The sequence below is a fragment of the Balaenoptera borealis genome, assembly GCF_965194805.1.
Source record: "Balaenoptera borealis genome assembly, chromosome: X".
Taxonomy (NCBI): Eukaryota; Metazoa; Chordata; class Mammalia; order Artiodactyla; family Balaenopteridae; genus Balaenoptera; species Balaenoptera borealis.
Window position 1 is genome coordinate 90604670 of NC_138881.1, and position 24937 is coordinate 90629606.

General features: G+C 34.5%; 1 protein-coding gene across 7 annotated transcripts in view; it reads left to right on the plus strand.

The window, feature by feature from the left end:
* TBC1D8B (TBC1 domain family member 8B) overlaps positions 1 to 24937 on the plus strand; it is an 85188-nt gene that overhangs the window by 17113 nt on the left and 43138 nt on the right. For 5 of the 7 annotated variants that reach the window (XR_014239567.1, XM_082377053.1, XM_082377054.1 and 2 more), the window contains exons 2-7: positions 2702 to 2812; positions 5245 to 5363; positions 5861 to 6086; positions 6801 to 7041; positions 9503 to 9710; positions 10353 to 10520. Coding sequence is in view for 6 of the 7 variants with exons in the window: in XM_082377053.1 (XP_082233179.1) it covers positions 2702 to 2812; positions 5245 to 5363; positions 5861 to 6086; positions 6801 to 7041; positions 9503 to 9710; positions 10353 to 10520 (1073 nt within the window). In the remaining variant the exon portion in view is untranslated. The remainder of the gene's footprint in view (positions 1 to 2701; positions 2813 to 5244; positions 5364 to 5860; positions 6087 to 6800; positions 7042 to 9502; positions 9711 to 10352; positions 10521 to 24937) is intronic. The other 2 variants (XM_082377055.1, XM_082377057.1) reach the window with 2 other exon arrangements.

The window sequence follows — 24937 nt, forward strand, 5'->3', positions numbered from 1 at the left end:
TTAACTTTCAGCTGAGCCAAACTTTTCTTTACCTCTTTGTTCTTTTTCCCATTCTTCTAATACTGCTTTTTCTAGGGTATATAAAGAAGGAAATAGAATTTGAGCTACTTTTATTTAAAATGTGGTAAACATGAAATAAATGATTTTCCTCGCAAATTTGAAAAAACTTTTTTGAAAGCTTTTTTAGAACTTAAATTCTTGGAAGCCAAATCCAGCAGCTTTAACAGTGCTGTGTTTAATGAATGCTTTTATTTGAACTCCTTTATTTTGACAGTTTTGTCAAGTTATTGCATGTTTATTTATATAAACAGACATTCATACACTTGATTCCATTTTTTCAACCTGAAGATAGTTACCTCTTTTGGTTGTTTTTTACTACTACTCTTTTATCTATTTTAGTATTTTTACTTTCCCATCTTCAAACTGAGAAAATCCTCCTTTTTTCCATTTCCTGAATAATTTCAATTACATTGCTCTGAAGAAGCTATCTGCATATGTTTAGCTCCCACTTTTATTTCTTTATCTTTCACCAACTTCTACTTTTCTTACCTTGTCCTTGGTCTCTTAGCCAGATCTCCAATTTCTTACACTTTTTCACTCTGAAAGTGATAGATTTCGCCTTTTATCTCCAAGCCCTTCAGGAATTCCCTCATTATTAGTTGATATATAATCACTTCCTCTGTCTCTCCTCTTCATTCCCATTCTCTCTTCCCCGGTACTGTCTCTTTCATAATATTTGTTTGGATGTTCATATTTCTTTTTCTTAGTCTTCAATTCATAGTATAGGTTTTTCATATCAGATAATTTCTTTTTTTATGCAAACTTTACTTATTTATTATGTTTGGCTGCGTCGTCTTAGTTGCGGCATGCGGGCTCTTCCTTGCGGTGCGCGGGCGTCTCCCTAGTTGTGGCGTGCAGGCTCCAGAACACGTGGGCTCTGTAGTTTGCGGCAGGCAGGCTCTCAGTAGTTGTGGCACGCGGGCTTAGTTGCCCCACGGTATGTGGGATCTTAGTTCCCCGACCAGGGATCGAACCGGCGTCCTCTGAATTGCAAGACGGATTCTTAACCACTGGACCACCAGGGAAGTCCCAGATAATTTCTTCTTTCTCTAAGCTGCACGTGTTGTGATTGCCAAAATCTTTCTTGATACTTGACCCCCACTATCAAAACCCTCTGTAAGATTGCTAGTTGATGTTATGCTGCATTTGTGACCCCTATTTTTACTTTTTTACCAATTCCTACATCTACTTTCCCACCCTTTTCTTTCAGCTGAGCCAAATTTCTCTTTATTTCTTTGTTCTATCTCCTACTCTTCTAATTTGCCTCCCTCTATGCTTATAATAAACTTCCTACCTCACATCTGCCAACCTACCTATATTCTCATTCAAAGCTTGCTTGAAGTCTTAACTCCTTTTAAGTGGGTAAAGATAGGAAAATAGCCAAAGGCCTGTTTTATAATTGATTGATTTTTTCTAAGTCTGTATGCTAAATAAAAGAGGAATGCCTCATAAACTAAAACAAACACTCAACCAATCAAAGCTTCCAGAAAAGGAAGGTAGATTTATGTATTTCAGCTATCTCACTGATACAGTTAAGTCAACAAATTTTGCTCCTGTTGTGTCCAGCAATATGTTGAAAGTTAGGGATACAAACCCAGAGGTAGAAGACATGCTTATTGTCCCCAGAGAACTAATAATCTAGATAAGGAGGTAAGATAAATACACATGAAGCACTTAGAAAGTAGTTGTAAAAACTAGCCTAATAATCAGAATTCTAGGTTGTGTCATATAGACTTTAAGTGCCATAAGTGATCAGAGAAAAGGGAAGGCATAATTGCTTGGGGTTGCCAGTGAAGATTTCATAGGGGAATTGGGTCTTGAAGAAAATGTAGAATTTGGATTAGCCAGACTGGGCTACAAGACTTGCATTAGCATTTCTAGGTAAAAAGAGACTTGCTTAGCAAAGACTTTAAGGGAGAAATTAGTTGTTTAAGAAAACAACAAACTTTATTCTAGGGAGGAGTAGGAAATATCAGATAATTAAATTGAAGCTAAATGATCAAAGGCTTGAATTCCAAATTGAGAAATTAAATGTTAAAAAGAAATTCCCCTTACCTAAGCATTTTAATTAATCAAGGTTTTTTTTTATCTTGTTTAAATATCCATTGTTTTCTTATAATAGTATTAGCTAACACTGAGTCTTTTGCTATATGCTAAGTGTTTTATGTGTAATAATAACTCATTTCATCTTTACAACAACCTTTTGTGGTAGACTCCATTTTTACCCCCTTATTTTACAAATGAGGATGAAGAAAACATAATTACAACTGGCTCAAGTTGACACAAGTAAGTACCAGAGCCAGGATTCAAACCTAGGTAATCTCTGGTACCAGAATCTACATTCTTATCTGCTCTATACACAACCTTGTAAAGGAGGTAAATAAGTGCTGCAAATATATCATGAGGTTTAGACAACTGAACCTGACTTATTCTTTTATTGAAAGATAATATTTTCAAGAACTACTGACATTGGAGCAGCGTAATCTCTTCATCCTGAGTTTATTTTTTCTTTAAGAAAAATCTCTATAAGGAAGCTTTGGGCTAGAAATTAAAAAAAAAACATTGGTTGTTAGTCATATGAAGCGATATTGATTTTATCTCTTGTAAAATCCTTGTTTCAACAGTCTCTTTATTACAATAGGGCTTCTGGTTGGGACTCTTGATTCAGTCTTAGACTCCACTGCTAAAGTAGCTCCATTTCGCATCCTACACCAGACACCAGATTCTCAAGTTTACCTGTCAATTGCTTGTGGTGAGTATGATTTTTAAAACATGGAATTCAAACAAATAAGGATCTTAAGAAATTGAATATTTAAATTTACTTATATTCCCCAGTTGTTTTGTTTTTTTTTTAAATTAATTTTTATTGGAGTATAGTTGATTTACAAATAGAGTCACAGATGTAGAAAACAAACTTATGGTTACCAAGGGGGAAACGTGGGGGGGGGGGTGAGGGACAAACTGGGAGATTGGGATTGACATATATACACTACTATATATAAAATAGATAACTAGTAAGGACCTGCTGTATAGCACAGGGAACTCTACTCAATACTCTGTAATGACTTATATGGGAATAGAATCTCCCCAGTTGTTTTGATTTAGAAACGAGTTAAATGTGCAGCTCTATTTGAGAGACTAGAAAGATATCTATTTATTTAAGAAGGATTACAAATTATTTTTAAAAAATCCATTAATGTGAGGGACCTAAAGCATGTGTTCCAGCAGTGCTGATTCTGAGTAAATTTTGCTTAGTGCTACTGCTGTATGACTCCTTTCTTCAACTTATTGGGTTGGCCAAAAAGTTCGTTTGGATTTTCCATACTATCTTATGGAAAAACCCAAATGAACTTTTTGGCCAACCCAATACCTCTCCTGCTTAACCCAACTGCTAGGAAGATGAGAACCTCCCCCATGAAGTACTTTGTTTCATCTCTAATAACTCAGATGAGGAGAATCAAGTTCAAAACTTAAAGGCTGATCCCTAAGAAAATTTAAGCCTAAAAATCTGAACCTTTTTTAGTTACACACTGACTTCCTCGCAAAAGGCACCATATCCTTGAAATATGAAGGGATATCTTACATGTAATGCTACATATTCATCCATGCTGGGGTGGTTCAGATGCTTCCACATATATCTTTTGTGGTAGAAAAGGAATTAGGATGGTTCTTCCTAACAAAGAAACTCAAAATTAAAAAAAAATACAGTGACAGTTTACTTCTTTTATGATGCCATTACAATGTTGGTCTAAATTAGAATCCGAGATTTGTGGCTTTTTTAATGTTGAAAGGCTGCCTTTTTCTCATTCTTTCTCTCTTCTCCCCCCTCTTCTTTTAAGTATACATACTTTTTTTAAAAAATAAAAGCCTGTCAATTTCTGGACAGTTCATATGTGTGAACATACAGCATACAATTAATTTTTTAAGATGTGTGGCTTGTTTTGTGCATCTCCCTCTAAACTTCCTTTAGTGTTTCTGGTGAGTGTTTTCTCCTGGCTCTTTTAAATTGAATGCTGTTTAAACTAAATGAAGAAGATATTACACCTGCTGACATCATGAGATGTCTATAACCTCAACTCTAAATCTGGTTGGTAGAAGTTATTTAGAAAAAAATATCCCTTTTACTTAAAAAAATGTATGATAATACAACTTATTCCCCCAAATTAACCTGATACAGAAATAGAGTAGTTACCTACTAATGAAGCTTCTTTATACCTAAAGGACCAAAATTAAGGCCTTAAAATTTCCCCATGGCTTTTATTTGTTGTTCATTAAAGAAAGATATTACACATGGTACGATGACTTGAGAAACATGAATACAATTCTAACTGAACTGTAGGAAATAGGCGATTTTGCAGTGTCAATAAATTTTTTAATGTATCACTCTCCATATATCATAAAACGTACTTAGAAGTCAGGATATTTCTTTTGAATGAGATTTGTATAATCTGCAGTGCTAGAGAGATCTTAAAGGTCTGTGGGTTATAGGGGGAAATTGATAGATATTGAAATGTTCTTCAAGCCAAAGCAACCCAGAGCTAAGTGTAGTATTTAGTCTGACCCTCAATAAACCACCTAACACTGATGCAGGAGGTCACAAGGATTTAACCTTGCTACAGGATTTCTAACCTCTTTCATAAAATTTCTTTAAGTTGACTAGACCTTTTAATGAAGGAGTTGACTCTGAGCAAAGGCTTCATACTTTCTGAGATAGAGTTGCCACAGTTGAAATCCACATTTACACAGTGTGCATAAGATTGTCATGTGCATGCTGTTTTCAGTCACACAGATAGGCACAGTACTGACTGTATTATTTGAAGGCCAAAGATTACATTATGTATATTTATATTCTGCTACTCTATATATTCTCTTAAAAGAACTGGTTACCGTAGGCACCAGTTACTGGCACCTTGTTTTCAGAATTTTATATATTTTCTCATGAGTTGTATTTACTTTTCTCCACTTTCCTTAAATATTTTATTCTTTCTACTTATAGTGTTCCTACCCACATATAGTGATGAAATAGAGAATAAATGTAGTACCCCTATTCTTTTATGATGATCATTTTTGAAAATGAGCAAATATAATTTTATTTCTTTTAAAACTAAGCTTATAAATATCAAGAGCAGTTTTTTGTGTGTGGAGTTTTCTTTGAGTCTTTCATTCTCTTTTATTATGAATCAGGAGCCAACAGAGAAGAAATAACCAAACATTGGGAATGGTTAGAACAAAATATCATGAAGACCTTGTCTGTGTTTGATTCTAATGAAGATATTACTAATTTTGTACAAGGAAAGATAAGAGTAAGTGGCATGGATATATGTTGTAGATGGAATACTAAAGTCTTTGACCCTCTTATTTGAGGATCGAAGCTGCATGGCAGGTCATTGTTTTACTGCCACCTTTCAGAATTGGCAGAATCACATATATGAATATCAGAATCAGAACTAAAGACATTGTAAAGTTAGCGGTTAGTCTTTGGTGCCCTTGTGAGTGCTATTAGGGATATTTTCATTTCAGAATCTCTTGAGTTTGCAGCTTGAATGAACCCTTCACTCAATCAAAATAATATTTAGCACCTCTATTTGTGGTAGCTCCTTGTGAGGCATTAGAAAAAGCCTAATTACAAAATTAAACAAAATCTGCTCACCTCTGTCCTAAGAGATGTGTGTGCACATGCATGTGTGTGTGTGTGTGTGTGTGTGTGTACAGTTTTATTCAATGAATTGTTTAAATATGTGAGAGATATTTTTGTTGGTAGGTAATTACTAATTTTCAGAAAATATTTTGTCTCCTTTAGGGATTAATTGCTGAAGAGGGAAAACATTCTTTTGCAAAAGAAGATGACCCTGAGAAATTTCGAGAAGCCCTTTTGAAATTTGAAAAATGTTTTGGTTTACCAGAGCAGGAAAAGTTAGTGACCTATTACTCGTGCAGTTATTGGAAAGGACGGGTTCCTTGTCAGGGCTGGCTATATCTTAGCACCAACTTTCTGAGCTTCTATTCTTTTTTGTTGGGATCAGAAAGTAAGTGGTTTCTGTTGCTTACTGTGACTTTGAACTTGCAGACTGACCTATCAACTCTGTGGTGGTGTTAGGTTGCATATAAAGTAATAGGATAGATATTAAGGGTAATTAAACTGTGCATTAAAAAGTTTACTTCATCTAGGGAAAGAATACTTTTAAGACTGGTTGTTTAACATAAGAACCATTAGAATTGTGTATAGAATGCCTTGCATATTGTGGGAGACAAATGAATATTAAATGATGATGGTGATCTAGCATGTGACTCCTTTCTTTCACTTGTTCTAAACTACCTACTTTCTTTAATCTATGTTTTAATACTTGTTTTAAACATACAATATGCATATAGTCATCATAGTACCTAATGGCTCACAGCTACAAAGAAGAATCAAACAGTACTGTCCATAGCACATGTATAGCTTTTACACCAATGGTTATATAATTGTGTAAATTGAAATATCAAATTTAATATCAGGTTTAAATATCGAATCAGAAAAAATTAAAAATTATTTAAAATTATATCTGTTCCTAGGATCACCAATTATTGTATGTTCATTGTTATGCTTCAAAATTTTAACTAATATCTTGAACTCTAAAATATTTTAGTTGTTCATAGCATTTTTCAAGTGGTTAACTATTGTTTTGAAAGACCTGATTGATAAATATGAATCAACATTGAGAAATTTAATCATATCTGCTTATAATTCTTATTTGCAGTAAAACTCATTATCTCCTGGGATGCGGTCTCAAAACTTGAAAAGACTTCAAATGTCATACTGACAGAGAGTATTCATGTGTGTTCCCAAGGAGAGAATCACTACTTTTCAATGTTTTTGCATATTAACCAAACATACCTTCTTATGGAACAGCTGGCAAACTATGCTATAAAAAGGATTTTTGATAAGGAAACATTTGATAATGACCCAATCCTTGATGATCCTCTACAAATTACTAAAAGGTATTCAAAGCTTAATTAATATTTACTTTTAAAGTATTGTTTGACCAAAGAATGGTAGCATTGAATAGCATTAAAAGTTAACTGTTCTTTAAAAAATTTAATTGTTCTATGTTATATGATAGTTTTTCTTTGAAGTAATCATAGATGTGTGGGTTTTTTTAGTTTATTCATGTGCATTTCACAAATAGTATCCTCTCCATTCCATTATGGTTTATCACAGGATATTGAATATAGTTCCCTGTGCTATACAGTAGGACCTTGTTGTTTATCCATCCTATATATAATAGTTTGCATCTGCTAATCCCAAACTCCCAATATTTCCCTCTCCCACCATCCCCCACCCCCCTCACCGACAGTTTCACTTTTTATTAAAAGGGTAAGTTAGTAGAGTCAATGGAACATGCGCTTCAGAATGAGAGTAGAGCAACCCTGGGACAAGTCATAATCTCTCAGGACCTCAGTTTTCTCAGCGGTCATTTGTACCTCAGAGAGCACTTGTGAGGAATGAGCAATATAACGTTTGAAAGTACTTTGTAAAATATAAAGCACTAGATAAATGTTAATCATTATTAATGCCTGCATCAGAAGTATCTGTCTGGTAGCTGTTTGCCACTATATTTGGTTTGCTGAAACTGACCAGAGCCATTTCATCCTGCTCAACACTCAGAACAGTTGACTGAAGTGAGCTGAGCATGCCAAAGGGGAGGGAGGGCGGAGAGGATCCAGAAATAGCTAGTGAGAACCACTTCTGGCAAGAAGGATGAGGGTATAGACTGTATGGGAAAGTGTAAATGAGACAAACCTAAGCTGCAGTCCTATGGATAGACCAGAACAAGTGACTTGGATGGTTGTGTGATTGCTACATAGCCCTAACTTGGGTACAGTTGTTCCTCTTGCCTATTCTTAAACCATTCCTAAAAGCTATATACATAAGGGTTCCTTTGTGAGCCTTCCTGCTTTTCTGGAAATAGATCAGCGAGGTGAATTTTTTTACACCTTATTACCAAAATTAGGTCCCAGTGTACATGATTTATAAATAGAACTCTATAAGGATTAAAAATACAGTTTATGTTATGTTATAGTGAGGCATTTGTTTTTGTAGGTTGTTTTGATTGGCCACCATAAACAAACATTTTTAGCCATTTTATTTCCCTTAAAATATTCTAAAAGGCCATCTATCAATGAGTTATTCATTACCAAGTCTGTATTTAAATGAGGTATAGGAAATTCATTTTCGTCTATGTGCAGTTTTAAAAGAGCCTATTGAAAATTGTATATATCTAAATCCTTTTCTCTAGTAAGTTAAAAAGAACAATAGCTTATTTGGACTTAGTTTCCAAATGACTTTTTTATAAACTGGAGTATCTTTATTGCTTTGGCTTATTGTTTTTACAAATATGTACTACAATAGCTAAATTCAGTGTATATCCTTCCAGGCCTTTTAATGCATGAATTAAAAATATTTGCCAAAAGCATGGAGGGGATCTAAACATCACATATTATTTTACAATCTGCTTTTTCTCCCCCTTAAAATAATGTATCATGGACATCTTTTCATTCATGTAAAAAGTCCTTATCCTTTTAAATAATAGTGAAATAGCCCACCAAATTACAATTTAAGTGAGGTAAAAATTAATGTGGTTCTTTGTTCATATTTATCAGAATTAGTTTTGAAAGACATTGTGAACTGCCACATATTCAAATAGTATATGCTGGAAGGATAAATTTAGTTTTAACTTTGTTGGCTTTGAGTTCGAACTTGCATAATTTACTCACTACCCCAGATGGCATTGCTGCTTAGCACAAGTGTTTAGTGCCTCTAGAAAAATTGTACTATTTTAAGCAATTGTTTTTTATTTATATACTTATGTATCAGTTAACAAGTCATCTGTGTTTATTGACACCCATTCTGTGCCCAATATTGTGCAAGCAGTGTTGTTTTATCTTGCCTCTACTTTTGAATTTTTTAAACATTCATTTACATTTTTGCTTCACTTAATTTTAATATTATTTTTATGTACTAGTCTTCCCATCTAAATTTTGATGCCATAAATTTTCATTATTTTATTTTGTTTGAACTGGGTAGCTCTTTTGATTTTCTGATAACCAGATGTAAAAATTATTGTCTGCCAAGATTGATTTTAGCCATATTCACATATTATGAATATATAATAATATAGTAATCTTCCAGAAAATCACCCTTTAATAGATGGTTTGAAGACCTACATCATCTCTAACTGTTGTGCATTGTAATCTACTAATAATAATACAAAATTGGAAAAGAGAACAAACAAAATAAATTGGTTAGGAATCAGTGTTTCTTCCATTTCATAATTTGTTGAAGAACATAGCATGTAGTGCTTAATCATTCTGCTTTACAGTGCATTTAGATTAATCAGTATGGACATGTGTATACTTTAGAAGTCATCATTTGAGCCCCCCCTTCTTTTCTTTCCTATAGAGGTCTGGAAAATCGAGCCCACAGTGAGCAGTTTAATGCTTTTTTTAGGCTGCCCAAAGAAGAGACTTTGAAAGAAGTACATGAATGTTTCTTATGGGTACCATTCAGCCACTTCAACACTCATGGAAAAATGTGCATCTCAGAAAACTATATCTGCTTTGCTAGCCAGGATGGCAATCTATGTAGTGTAATCATTCCATTACGAGAGGTAAAACAAATTTAGTTCAAAAATGTTACCATTCACAGAGTAAAATACCCTTTAATTCTGTAAATTATTAAAAACTCAATATGCAACATCCTTTTAGTAATTTTAAATAATCATTTTTAAGTCCAGTTATATTCTTCAGGATAAGAGTACCATTCCTGAGGATAAGAGTACTAGGATAAGAGCCTTATAGCTCTTACTGAAAATGAAAAAAGAAAAAAAATTAAAAATTAATAAACAAGATAAGGGTTTGGGATGACTCAACATGGAGCATGATCACTCAGATGTTTATGACATGGATACCAAAATTTATGCTATCATATTTGATACCCATGGTGAGAAAGAATAGAATTGATAGCTTTTGTGTAAGTCAGAAATCAATTGTCCGTATTGCGGCACTGAATTTTTACATTTGTATTGTCATTTTTAAAGGTTATATGTTAGTTAAACCTTTTCCTTTAGAAGTGAAATATCTTGCACTGAGATTGCTTGTATTAGTGGTACAACTAGTACCCAAAGTCTATTTCTTACTAAGCCCTACCACAGACCAAAACTTGTAGCCACAAAAAAATAAGCTAAACACATTTTGCCTGACCTTGTCAGTAACAAGGGAAAATGCGATTCATTTATGTTTTCATCCCCCAGGTCTTAGCTATAGATAAGACAAATGATTCCAGCAAATCTGTCATCATTAGCATCAAAGGAAAAACAGCTTTTCGCTTCAGTGAAGTTAAAGAATTTGAGCAATTGGTGGCAAAACTCAGGCTCAAGTGCGGGGCAGCTTCAACTCAGTATCACGATACTAGCACAGAGGTAAGTATCTAGCAATCAAGTCATTTTGATAAAAAGGTTTGTGTTTTGTGTGGTCCGTACTTTCAAAAGGAATTCATAGTACCTTTCCCATTTATACTTAGGTTGAGTTTTTTTAAAAGATGAACACCAAAGAAATTATATTCTCTAAGGCACATCATAAAGCAGAAGTGAGAATTAAGGACTTTATCTTCTTTTAGGAATTCAGACTTTAAAAAAAGTTATTATCATTTGATCTTTCTTGACTATATTTGCTATTTATCATATATACACATCTTGTACTTTCACATAACATGGCTTTTAACAACTCAAACTATATTTGAGAATTCAATAAGGCATTGAAAAAGGACTTTCCTCTTATTGCTGTAGAGAGACAATCTATCTTTTTATTTAACATCAAGTAGGTCAGCCTTATTTGCATAATCTAGGCCAAAGCAAAATAGTGACATATCTATTTACTAGTAAAATATTAGAGAAGGCAAATATTCTTGGTAAAGGGTGATTAAAAGCCTGATTTTGATGTTTGTCTTTTATGGAAATGTAGATAGTTTCAGTTCAAATTAATTTTCTTTTTCAATGCCAAGGAATCTCATGTTTTAATAGATTGATAAAACATCACATTATAACTACTTATATTTTAATTAAAAATGCAAAGAAAAAAATCAACATTGGCTTTACTGGCTATATTATTTTACTTGGATTGGATTATAGAGGCTTTTACTTCTTTCTCCAGAGCAGAGACTGAAAATATTATGCTAAGTCAATTAGAATGCAGGATTGACAAGACTAACTCTTCCTTTGATAATAGAAAAGCACAATGAAAACATAATTAAAAAAATATGTGTATCTCAGTTCCAGACACAGAACTTTCGTGTTGGCCATTAAGAGTTTTCTTGCCCCAATTTGCTAATCTTTCATTCTCTTCAAATATATACCCAGGATATACCATAGTTTGATGTGAGGACATAAGTAAAATCTGATCAGTCTTGCTCCCATGTTCTTGCTTATCTCACTTTTGTTTTTCTGTCCTAGTCCATTTCAGATTCAGTCTGTATGTTGGATGTAATGCTCTGCTTATCTTTCCTTCTCCTTTAATTTATCTGTGTCTCTTAAACCTGAATAACTGGAATTTTTTCCCCTGAAAACTCTCAGGCCCCTCTAATAGTTGGATATGCTCAGCAGTTAAGAAAGGATTTTGTTTCAAAATGTTTATTGTCTTTGCAGGTGTATGTCAAAGTTCTAAGCTTTCTAGTTTCTCTTACCCATTTTTAAAGGTTTTAATAAAGATATGTACAAAATACCAGTTGGTATACTGGGTGCTTGGAAATGTATTTTTAAAAAATTGTCATAACATTCTATTTTCACTGAAGATTTTTATCTTAGCAATGAGGAAGAATATTAACTTGTTTTAGTATTATCTGTATATGTCTAGCTTTATTTATAATACATTTTTTAAAATAGTAAAGAGAGAGCTTGTTAAACAGGAGCTGGTTCCATTTGATTTCTAAATGACAGAAATAGTAGTTACATTATTTTATAGCTATACCTAGCATACTAAAACAAAAAGAAAAAAATTATACTCTGTAATTTTACCAAATCTGGTAAAATTTACACAAACAACAAGACTTTTTATTCTAAATCTCAAAGAAGTTTAAATCAACAACTCTAAATATGAATACAGGAAGGACTAGGAAATTTTTCCTGTGAGTACATCAAAATGTGATACAAAGAACAAATGCTCCCAGAAACAATTGGGATTGTACGTATGTACCAGTTCTGTCTAAAATTTTAAATGTCAATTAAAATTCTCCACATTTTGTTAAGTTATGTTAAAATCTGGGTACATACACAGGTTTTGAAAAATTCTAATCAAATGCTTAGAAAACACATTAATTTTTAATTTTTTTATTAACACATATACTCAAGAAATATTACCAGATATGGTAATTTTTCAAAACTATACTAAATGAAAGAAAAGTGGGCCCTTTTAGCTTAATTTTAAGCAAAGTGGCCTAAGAGGGAAAATACGGCTAAAGATCCTTTACTTGATGCTTTGAGACTACATTATAAGTGGATCATAGGAACTATAGAATGTCAAGAAGAGGTAGAAATTGAGCTATGTATGCATTGAAGTGTTTAGAAGGGCAGATATCTTCTACAGATTATCAAAGTATATGTAAACATACTTGTTTCATTAGTTCTCATAACCAGCCCTATCTTTCTAAGTTTTTTAAATTAGAAGTAATGGCTTCCTTATCCTACACAATAATGCAGATAAGAATAATAGTTTAACGCACACAACTGGTGTTTGTTTGCCTTAATAAGAATAAAGTAATATGTTTTCTGTAACTATAATATAAATTAGGCTGTGTGGAGTAGATTTATTTCAACGTTAGGAAATCAGAAATTTTATTAAAAATAAAATTAGCGCTAATTTAAAATTATGTGCTATGAACAGGAGCCTATTTTAAGATAAGCTTCTGATATCTAAGAGAAGTATTTCTTTGTATTTTTGCTCTAATTTTTTATTTTACAGGTCAACTCTGGCCCCCAACCATCATTATTATGTTGAGTTTGTGAGATATTCTAATTTAAATCTAATAGTTTGTAGAAAAATTACGCATAAAGAAATATTAATCTTTTTTTTTTAGACATATGGATTTATTATTTATTTATTTATTTATTTTTTGGGCTGTGTTGGGTCTTCGCTTCTGTGCGAGGGCTTCCTCTAGTTGCAGCAAGCGGGGGCCACTCTTCATCGCGGTGCGCGGGCCTCTCACCATCGTGGCCTCTCGTTGCGGAGCACAGGCTCCAGACGCGCAGGCTCAGTAGTTGTGGCTCACGGGCCTAGTTGCTCCGCGGCATGTGGGATCTTCCCAGACCAGGGCTCGAACCCGTGTCCCCTGCATTAGCAGGCAGATTCTCAACCACTGCGCCACCAGGGAAGCCCAAAAGTTAAGTAATTTAAGCTTAGTTTCCTGAATACTTTATTATGCTCTTCAAACAATTCAAATATTAAATTGATTTAAACCAGCATCTTTGAAGGTGAATATGTTAGTGTGATTTTTATGAATACTTAAAAGGTAATCATGGATAGAAGCAGCACACTTGTCATCCCTTTTATATATTGATGTTTGGGGTTTCATAACTTAAGGGTTAATTTTTCTTTTCCTTCTTGGCTACTTTTCCTGTAGTTTAGATATACTACTAATAGATAAACTGGTTCCTCAGTCATATGGCCTAAATTAAGGGAATGTACTTTGCTTGAGACCCAGACTCCAACTATGAATTTTTAAACCGGTTTTGCAAAAACATAATCCCTCATTAGAACAGCAAAATGTAACATTAATAGTAAAGTAGACTTGTGAAAACAAGTTTTTTAAAAAAGAAAAGTGTTGTAATATGGGACATATACTCACTAATAGTTTTTTCCTTTGTAATATTCTTCTGTCCTACCCTTATATTCAGACATTGATTTGAATACTCCTTTTAAACTTTCCCTGAATCCTCTTAACTTTCAACCCTTCTAGGTCTTGTTGGCTTCTTGGGTTTCAAGGTGAAATACTACTGGACTGCTTTACCCTAAACTTCTACTTTTCCTCCACCTTAGTCATGGACATTCTTTTCATCTTTCTTAAGCTACTAAAGTTAAAGGGATGATGTTAAGTGAGCCTTTTTTTCGTACCTCTAGTGGTAACTTCAGACTTCTGGTATAGTTAACAATCCACAGAAGCTGGGTAACTGATATGTATTCAAAGTAAAGCTTTGGAGATCATAAAATTAATGTGGAAATGCAAGGGACCCAGAATAGCTAACACAGTATTCAAGAGGAAGAACAAAGTTGGAGGACTCACAATTCTCAATTTCAAAACTTACTACACAGCTGTAGTAAACAAGACAGCATGTTCCTGGTGTAAGGTTAGACATATAGATCAGTGTAATAGAATTGAGAGTCTTGAAATAAAGTCTTACATTTATGGTCAATTGATTTTTTAAAATTAATTAATTTTATTTTTGGCTGTGTTGGGTCTTCGTTGCTGCGCGCGGGCTTTCTCTACTTGTGGCGAGTGGGGGCTACTCTTCGTTGTGGTGTGGGGGCTTCTCACCACGGTGGCTTCTCTTGTTGCGCAGCACGGGCTCTAGGTGCGTGGGCTTCAGTAGTTGTGGCACATGAGCTCAGTAGTTGTGGCTCGCAGGCTCCAGAGCACAGGCTCAGTAGTTGTGGCACACAGGCTTAGTTGCTCCGCGGCATTTGGGATCTTCCGAGACTAGGGATTGAACCTGTGTCCCCTGCATTGGCAGGCGGATTCTTAACCACTGCACCACCAGGGAAGTCCCTGGTCAATTGATTTTTTCAACAGAGTGCCAAATAAATGCAAAGAGGGAAATATAGTCTCTTCAACAAATGGTGTGGGGACAATGGATATCCACATACATACACAAAAAAACAAAGTTGAACCTTTTTTTACACCATACACAAAAATTAACTCTAAATGGATCAAAGACCTAAATGTAAGAGCTAAAACTATAAAACTCTTAGAGAAAACGTAAGACTAAATCTTCATGACTTTGAATTAGGCAATTTTTTTCTTAGCTGTGACATAAAAACACGACAAAAGAAAAAATATGCAAATTGGCTACATCAAAATTAAAAATGTTTGTTGTACAAATGATACCATCAAGAAAGTGAAGAGACAGTATGCAGAATGAGAGAAAATATTTGCAAATTATATATCTGATAAGGGACATCTATCCAGAATATATAAAAAACTCTTACAACTCAAAAATAAAAGGCAAAGAATCTAATTTTTTTTAAACAGCCAAAGGATTTGAATATACAATTCTCTAAAGAAGATAAAGAAATGGCCATTAAGCACATGAAGATCTTCGAAGTAAATAGTCATTAGGGAACTGCAAATCAAAGCCACAATTAGAGACCCTTTCACACCCACTAGGGTGGCTCTAATAATAAAGACAGACAATAACAAATGTTGAGGAGGATGTGAAGAAATTGAAATCCTTCATACATTGTTGATTGATTCTTTGTTTTAATAATTTCTCTTTGTTGATATTCTCTATTTGATGGGACATAGTTGTCATACTTTCCTTTTTTAAATCTTTTTAATTAATAGACTTTATTTCTTAGAGCAGTTTTAGGTTTACAGAAAAATTGAACAGAAAGTACAGAGTTCCTATATACACCCACCCGCCCTCTACTATGCCCAGTTTTCCCTATTATTAACATCTTGCATTGGTATGGTACATTTGTTATAATTGATGAACCAGTATTGATACATTATTAACTAAAGTGCATAGTTTACATTAGGATCCACTCTTGGTGGTGTACAATTCTATGGCTTTTGCCAAATAACATAATATATCTACCATTATAGTATCATACAGAATAATTTCCCCACCCTAAATATCCCTTGTGCTCTACCTGTTTATCCCTCTCCCCAACCCTTGGTAACCACTGATCATTTTACTGTTTCTATACTCTTGCCTTTTCCAAAATGTTATATAGTTGGAATCATACCATATGTATCCTTTTCAGACCGACTCCTTAGCAATATGCATTTAAGGTTCCTCCATATCTTTTTGTGGTTTGATACCTCATTTATTTTTTTTTGAATTTTTAAAAATTCAACAAATATTTGTTAAACTTCGACTATGTGTGTAAGGAACTGCCAGGTTCTTTTTTTTCCCCCAGATTTATTGAGATAATTGACATATAACATTGTGTAAGTTTAAGATGTACGATGTGATGATTTGATGCACATATATTAAAATGATTACCACAGTAAGGTTAGTTAACATATCTCCCACCTCATGTAATTACAATTTTGTTGTTGTTGTTGTTGTAGTGAGAACATTTAAATTCTACTCTCATAGCAACTTTCAAATATACAATATTGTTAACTGTAGTCACCATGCTGTACATTAGATCCCTAGAATTTATTTTCATATAAACTGGAAGTTTGTACACATTGACCAACATCTCATTTCCCCTACTCCTAGCCCCTGGAAACCACCGTTCTACTCTGCTTCTATAAAGCTGGCTATTTTATATTCCACATATAACTGAGATCATACAGTATTTGTCTTTCTCTGTCTGATTTATTTCACTTAGTGTAGTGCCCTCAATGTCCATCCATGTTGCTGCACCTTGCAGAACTTCCTTTTTATGGCTAAATAATAATCTTTTGTGTGTATATATATATATACACACACACACACACACACACACACACACACACACACACACATATGCACACACCAAATTTTCTTTATCCATTCATCTGGAAACAGTTAGATTTGTCTTAGATTTTGTGAACAATGCTGCAATGAACAAAAGGGTGCAGATATCTCTTCAAGATAGTGACTTCATTTCCTTTGAATGTATACCCGGAAATGGGATTACCAAATCATGTGGTAGTTCTAATTTTAATCTTTTGAGGACCTCCATACATGTTTTCCATAGCGCTGTACCAATTTACATCATCACCAACAGTGCGCTTTGGCTCCCTATTTTCCACATTCTTGCCAACACTTAATAGATAATAGCTATTGATAAGATAGCTATTGATAAGACTATTGATAATAGTCTTTTGATAATAGCCATTCTAACAGGTGTGTAATTATACCTCATTGTGGTTTTGATTTGCATTTCCTGATGATTAGTGATGTTCAGAACCTTTTCATGTATTTGTTGGCCATTTGTATATCTTTGTAAAAAATATCTATTCAGGTCCCTTGTCCATTTCTTAATCAGGATTTTTGTTCTGTTTTGTTTTGTTTTTTGCTGTTGAGTTGTGTAAGTCCCTTATATGTTGTAGATGTTAATCCCTTATCTGATTTATGGTTTGCAAATACTTCCTTCTGTTTTATATGTTGCCTTTTCATTTTGTTGATTATTTCTTTCTCTTTGCAGAAGCTTTTTAACCTTATGTAGTCCCACTTATTGACATTTGCTTATGCTTTTGGTGTCCTATCTTAAAAATTGTTGCTAAGACCACTGTGAAGGAACTTTTTCCCCTATATTTTCCTCTAGGAATTTTATAGTTTTGGGTTTTATGATTAAGTCCTTAATTCATTTTGAGTTAATTTTTGTGCATGGTGTAAAATAACGGTCCAATTTCATTCTTTTGCATGTGGATATTCAGTTTTCCCAACACCATTTATTGAAGAGACTGTTCTTTCCACATTGAGTAGTCTTGGTTCCCTTTTCAGATATTAGTTGACTATATATATGTGGATTTATTTCGGGCTCTCATCTCTGTTCTGTTAGCCTGTGTGTCTACTTTTATGCCAGAACCATGCTGTTTTGATTACTGTAGCTTTGTAATATAGTTTGAAATCAGGAAATGTGATGCCTTCAACTTTGTTCTTTTTCAGGATTTCATTGTCTATTCAGGGTCTCTTGTGGTTACATGTGAATTTCAGGATTTCTTTCTATTTCTATGAAAAGTGCCATTTGAATTTTGATAGGGATTGCCTTGAGTCTGTGGATGGCTTTGGGTAGCATGGACTTTTTTTTTTTTTAACATCTTTATTGGAGTATAATTGCTTTACAATGTTGTGTTAGCTTCTGCTGTATAACAAAGTGAATCAGCTATATGCATACGTATATCCCCATATCACCTCCCTCTTGCGTCTCCCTCCCACCTACCTTATCCCACCCCTCTAGGTGGTCGCAAAGAACCGAGCTGATCTCCCTGTGCTATGCAGCTGCTTCCCACTAGCTATTTAAAATTTGGTAGTGTATATATATCAGTGCTACTCTCTTACTTCGTCCCAGCTTACCCTTCCCCCTACCATGTCCTCAAGTCCATTTTCTACGTCTGTGTCTTTATTCCTGTCCTGCCCCTAGGTTCTTCAGGACTTTTTTGTTTTTTTTAGATCCCATATATATGTGATAATATACGGTATTTGTTTTTCTCTTTCTGATTTACTTCACTCTGTATGACAGACTCTAGGTCTATCCACCTCACTACAAATAGCTCAATTTCGTTTCCATTTATGGCTGAGTAATATTCCCTTGTATATATGTGCCACATCTTCTTTATCCATTCATCTGTCGATGGACACTTAGGTTGCTTCCATGTCCTGGCTATTGTAAATAGAGCTGCAGTGAACATTGTGGTACATGACTCTTTTTGAATTATGGTTTTCTCAGAGTATATGCCCAGTAGTGGGATTGCTGGCTCGTATGGTACTTCTATTTTAGTCTTTTAAGGAACCTTCATACTGTTCTCCATAGTGGCTGTACCAATTTACATTTCCACCAACAGTGTAAGAGGTTTCCCTTTTCTCCACACCCTCTCCAGCATTTATTGTTTGTAGATTTTTTGATGATGGCCATTCTGACCGGTGTGAGGTGATACCGCATTGTAGTTTTGATTTGCATTTCTCTAATGATTAGTGATGTTGAGCATCTTTTCATGTGTTTGCTGGCAATCTGCATATCTTCTTCGGAGAAATGTCTATTTAGGTCTTCTGCCCATTTTTGGATTGGGTTGTTTGTTTTTTTGATATTGACCTACATGAGCTGCTTGCATATTCTGGAGATTAATCCTTTGTCACTGTTTTGTTTGCAAATAGTTTCTCCAATTCTGAGGGTTGTCTTTTCATCTTGTTTATGGTTTCCTTTGCTGTGCAAAATCTTTTAAGTTTCATTAGGTCCCATTTGTTTATTTTTGTTTTTATTTCCATTTCTCTAGGAGGTGGGTCAAAAACGATCTTGCTGTGATTTATGTCACAGAGTGTTCTGCCTATGTTTTCCTCTAAGAGTTTTATAGTGTCTGGCCTTACATTTAGGTCCTTAATCCATTTTGAGTTTATGTTTGTATATGGTGTTAGGAAGTGTTCTACTTTCATTCTTTTACATGTAGCTGTCCGGTTTTCCCAGCACCACTTATTGAAGAGGCTGTCTTTTCTCCATTGTATATCCTTGCCTCCTTTATCAAAGATAAGGTGACCATATGTGCATGGGTTTATCTCTGGGCTTTCTATCCTGTTCCCTTGATCTATATTTCTGTTTTTGTGCCAGTACCATACTGTCTTGGTTACTGTAGCTTTGTAGTATAGTCTGAAGTCTGGGAGCCTGATTCCTCCAGCTCCGTTTTACTTTCTCAAGATTGCTTTGGCTATTCGGGATCTTTTGTGTTTCCATACAAATTGTGAAATTTTTCGTTCTGGTTCTGTGAAAGATGCCATTGGTAGTTTGATAGGGATTGCATTGAATCTATAGATTGCTTTGGGTAGTATAGTCATTTTCACAATCTTGATTCTTCCATTCCAAGAACATAGTATATCTCTCCATCTGTCTGTATCATCTTTAATTTCTTTCATCAGTGTCTTGTAGTTTTCTGCATACAGGTCTTTTGTCTCCTTAGGTAGGTTTATTCCTAGGTATTTTATTCTTTTTGTTGCAGTGGTAAATGGGAGTGTTTCCTTAATTTCTCTTTCAGATTTTTCATCATTAGTGTATAGGAATGCAACAGATTTCTGTGCATTAATTTTATATCCTGCTACTCTACCAAATTCATTGATTAGCTCTAGAAGTTTTCTGGTGGCATCTTTAGGATTCTCTATGTATAGTATCATGTCATCTGCAAACAGTGACAGTTTTACTTCTTCTTTTCCAATTTGTATTCCTTTTATTTCTTTTTCTCCTCTGATTGCTGTGGCTAAAACTTCCAAAACTATGTTGAATAATAGTGGTGAGAGTGGGCACCCTTGTCTTGCTTCTGATCTTAGAGGAAATGGTTTCAGTTTTTCACCATTGAGAACGATGTTGGCTGTGGGTTTGTCATATATGGCCTTTATTATGTTGAGGTAGATTCCCTCTATGCCTACTTTCTCAAGCGTTTTTTATCATAAATGGGTGTTGAATTTTGTCAAAAGCTTTTTCTGCATCTATTGAGATTATCATGTGTTTTTTTTCCTTCAATTTGTTAATATGATCTGTCACATTGATTTGCATATACTGAAGAATCCTTGCATTCCTGGGATAAACCCCACTTGATCATGATGTATGATCCTTTTAATGTGCTGTTGGATTCTGTTTGCTAGCATTTTGTTGAGCATTTTTGCATCTACGTTCATCAGAGATATTGGCCTGTAGTTTTCCTTTTTTGTGACATCTTTGTCTGGTTTTGGTATCAGGGTGATGGTGGCCTCATAGAGTGAATTTGGGAGTGTTCCTCCCTCTGCTGTATTCTGGAAGAGTTGGAGAAGGATAGGTGTTAGCTCTTCTGTAAATGTTTGATAGAATTCATCTCTGAATCCATCTGGTCCTGGGATTTTGATTGTTGGAAGATTTTTTTTTAATCAGTCATCAATTTTATATACATCAGTGTATGCATGTCAATCCCAATCGCCCAATTTGTTGGAAGATTTTTAATCACAGTTTCAATTTTAGTGCTTGTGATTGGTCTGTTTATATTTTCTATTTCTTCCTGGTTCAGTCTCGGAAGGTTGTGCTTTTCTAAGAATTTGTCCATTTCTTCCAGGTTGTCCATTTTATTGGCATAGAGTTGCTTATAGTAATCTCTCATGGTCCTTTGTATTTCTGCAGGGTCAGTTGTTACTTCTCCTTTTTCATTTCTAATTCTGTTGATTTGAGTCTTCTCCCTTTATTTCTTGATGAGTCTGGCTAATGGTTTATCAATTTTGTTTATCTTCTCAAAGAACCAGCTTTTAGTTTTATTGATGTTTGCTATTGTTTCTTTCATTTCTTTTTCATTTATTTCTGATCTGATCTTTATGATTTCCTTCCTTCTGCTAACTTTGGGTTTTTTAAATTCTTCTTTCTCTAAATGCTTTAGGTGTAAGGTAAGGTTGTTTATTAGAGATGTTTCTTCTTTCTTGAGGTAGGACTGCATTGCTATAAACTTCCCTCTTAGAACTGCTTTTGCTGCATCCCATAGGTTTTGGGTTGTTGTGTTTTCATTGTCATTTTTTTCTAGGTATTTTTTGATTTCCTCTTTGATTTCTTCAGTGGTCTCTTGGTTATTTAGTAGTGTATTGTTTAGCCTCCATGCTTTTGTATTTTTTACAGTTTTTTTCCTGTAATTGATATCTAGTCTCATAGTGTTGTGGTCGGAAAATATACTTGATCCGATTTCAATTTTCTTAAAATTACCAAGGCTTGATTTGTGACCCAAGATATGACCTATCCTAGAGAATGTTCCATGAACACTTGAGAAGAAAGTGTATTCTGTTCTTTTTGGATGGAATGTCCTATAAATACCAATTAAGTCCATCTTGTTTAATGTATCATTTAAAGCTTGTGTTTCCTTATTTATTTTCATTTTGGATGATCTGTCCATTGGTGGAAGTGTGGCATTGAAGTCCCCTACTGTTACTGTGTTACTGTCAATGTCCCCTTTTATGGCTGTTAGCATTTCCCTTATGTATTGAGGTTCTCCTATATTGGGTGCATAAATATTTACAATTGTTCTATCTTCTTCTTGGATTGATCCCTTGATCATTATGTGGTGTCCTTCTGTGTCTCTTGTAATAGTCTTTATTTTAAAGTCTATTTTGTCTGATATGAGTATTGCTACTCCAGCTTTCTTTTGATTTCCATTTGCATGGAATATCTTTTTCCATCCCCTCACTTTCAGTCTGTATGTGTCCCTAGGTCTGAAGTGGGTCTCTTGTAGACAGCATATGTACGGGTCTTGTTTTTGTATCCATTCAGCCAGTCTGTGTCTTTTGGTTGGAGCATTTAATCCATTTACATTTAAGGTAATTATCGATATGTTTGTTCCTGTTACCATTTTCTTAATTGTTTTGGTTTTGTTATTGTAGGTCTTTTCTTTCTCTTGTGTTTCCTGCCTAGAGAAGTTCCTTTAGCATTTGTTGTAGAGCTGGTTTGGTGCTTCTGAATTCTCTTAGGTTTTGCTTATCTGTAAAGGTTTTAATTTCTCCATCAAATCTGAATGAGAGTAATCTTGGTGGTAGGTTTTTCCCTTTCATCACTTTATTTATTTATTTTATCTCCCTTGCTCTATACACTGTAATTTATTTAACTGAATCCATGACCTTTCCAAACATTTATTTTATCGCATTGCAGATTTTTGTCATTTCTTTTTCTTTTTTTTTTAATTTTTGAATTTTATTTTATTTTTTATACAGCAGGTCCTTCTTAGTCATCAATTTTATACATATCAGTGTATACATGTCAATCCGAATCTCCCAATTCATCACACCACCACCACCACCACCACCCCCTGCCGCTTTCCCCCCTTGGTGTCCATACGTTAGTTCTCTACATCTGTGCCTCAACTTCTGCCCTGCAAACCGGTTCATCTGTACCATTTTTCTAGGTTCCACATACATGCGTTAATATACGATATTTGTTTTTCTCTTTCTCGCTTACTTCACTCTGTATAACAGTCTCTAGATCCATCCACGTCTCTACAAATGACCCAATTTCGTTCCTTTTTATGGCTGATTAATATTCCATTGTATATATGTACTACATCTTTATCCATTCATCTGTTGATGGTCATTTAGGTTGCTTTCATGACCTGGCTATTGTAAATCATGCTGCAGTGAACATTGGGTTGCATGTGTCTTTTTGAATTATGGTTTGCTCAGGGTATATGCCCAGTAGTGGGATTGCTGTGTCATATGGTAATTCTATTTTTAGTTTTTTAGGAAACCTCCGTACTGTTCTCCATAGTGGCTGTATCAATTTACATTCCCACCAACAGTGCAAGAGGGTTCCCGTTTCTCCACACCCTCTCCAGCATTTGTTGTTTGTAGATTTTCTGATGCTGCCCATTCTAACTGGTGTGAGGTGATACCTCATTGTAGTTTTGATTTGCAGTTCTCTAATAATTAGTGATGTTGACCAGCTTTTCATGTGCTTCTTGGCCATCTGTATGTCTTCTTTGGAAAAATGTCTAGTTAGGTCTTCTGCCCATTTTTGGATTGGGTTGTTTTTCTTAATATTGAGCTGCATGTGCTGTTTATATATTTTGGAGATTAATCCTTTGTCCATTGATTCATTTGCAAATATTTTCTCCCATTCTAACGGTTGTCTTTTCTTCTTGTTTATGGTTTCCTTTGCTGTGCAAAAGCTTTTAACTTTCATTAGGTCCCATTTGTTTATTTTTGGTTTTTTTTCCATTACTCTAGGAGCTGGATCAAAAAAGATCTTGCTGTGATTTATGTCAAACAGTGTTCTTCCTATGTTTTCCTCTAAGAGTTTTATAGTGTCCGGTCTTACATTTAGGTCTTTAATCCATTTTGAGTTTATTTTTGTGTTTGGTGTTATGGAGTTCTAATTTCAGTCTTTTACATGTAGCTGTCCAGTTTTCCCAGCACCACTTATTGAAGAGACTGTCTTTTCTCCATTGTATATCCTTGCCTCCTTTGTCATAGATTAGTTGATCATGGGTGCGTGGGTTTATCTCTGGGCTTTCTATCTTGTTCCATTATGTTCCATTCCATCTATGTTTCTGTTTTTGTGACAGTACCATATTGTCTTGATGACTGTTGCTTTGTAGTATAGTCTGAAGTCAGGGAGTCTGATTCCTCCAGCTCCGTTTTTTCCCCTCAAGACTGCTTTGGCTATTCGGGGTCTTTTGTGTCTCCATACAAATTTTAAGACTTTTTGTTCTAGTTCCGTAAAAAATGCCATTAGTAATTTGATAGGGATTCCATTGAATGTGTAGATTGCTTTGGGTAGTATAGTCATTTTCATAATCTTGATTCTTCCAATCCAAGAACATGGTGTATGTCTATCTGTTAGTATCATCTTTAATTTCTTTCATCAGTGTCTTATTGTTTTCTGCGTACAAGTCTTTTGTCTCCCTTGGTAGGTTTATTCCTAGGTAGTTTATTCTTTTTGTTGCAATGGTAATGGGAGTGTTTCCTTAATTTCTCTTTCAGATTTTTCATCATTACTGTATAGGAATGCAAGAGATTTCTGTGCATTAATTTTGTATCCTGCAACTTTACCAAATTCATTGATTAGCCCTAGTAGTTTTCTGGTGGCATCTTTAGGATTCTCTATGTATAGTATCACGTCATCTGCAAACAGTGACAGTTTTACTTCTTTTCCGATTTGGATTCCTTTTATTTATTTTTCTTCTCTGATTGCTGTGGCTAAAACTTCCAAAACTATGTTGAATAATAGTGGTGAGAGTGGGCAGCCTTGTCTTTTTCCTGATCTTAGTGGAAATGGTTTCACTTTTTCACCATTGAGAATGATGTTGGCTGTGGGTTTGTCATATATGGCCTTTATTATGTTGAGGTATGTTCCCTCTGTGCCTACTTTCTGGAGGGTTTTTATCATAAATGGGTGTTGAATTTTGTCGAAAGCTTTTTCTGCATCTATTGAGATTATCATATGGTTTTTATCCTTCCATTTGTTAATATGATGTATCACATTGATTGATTTG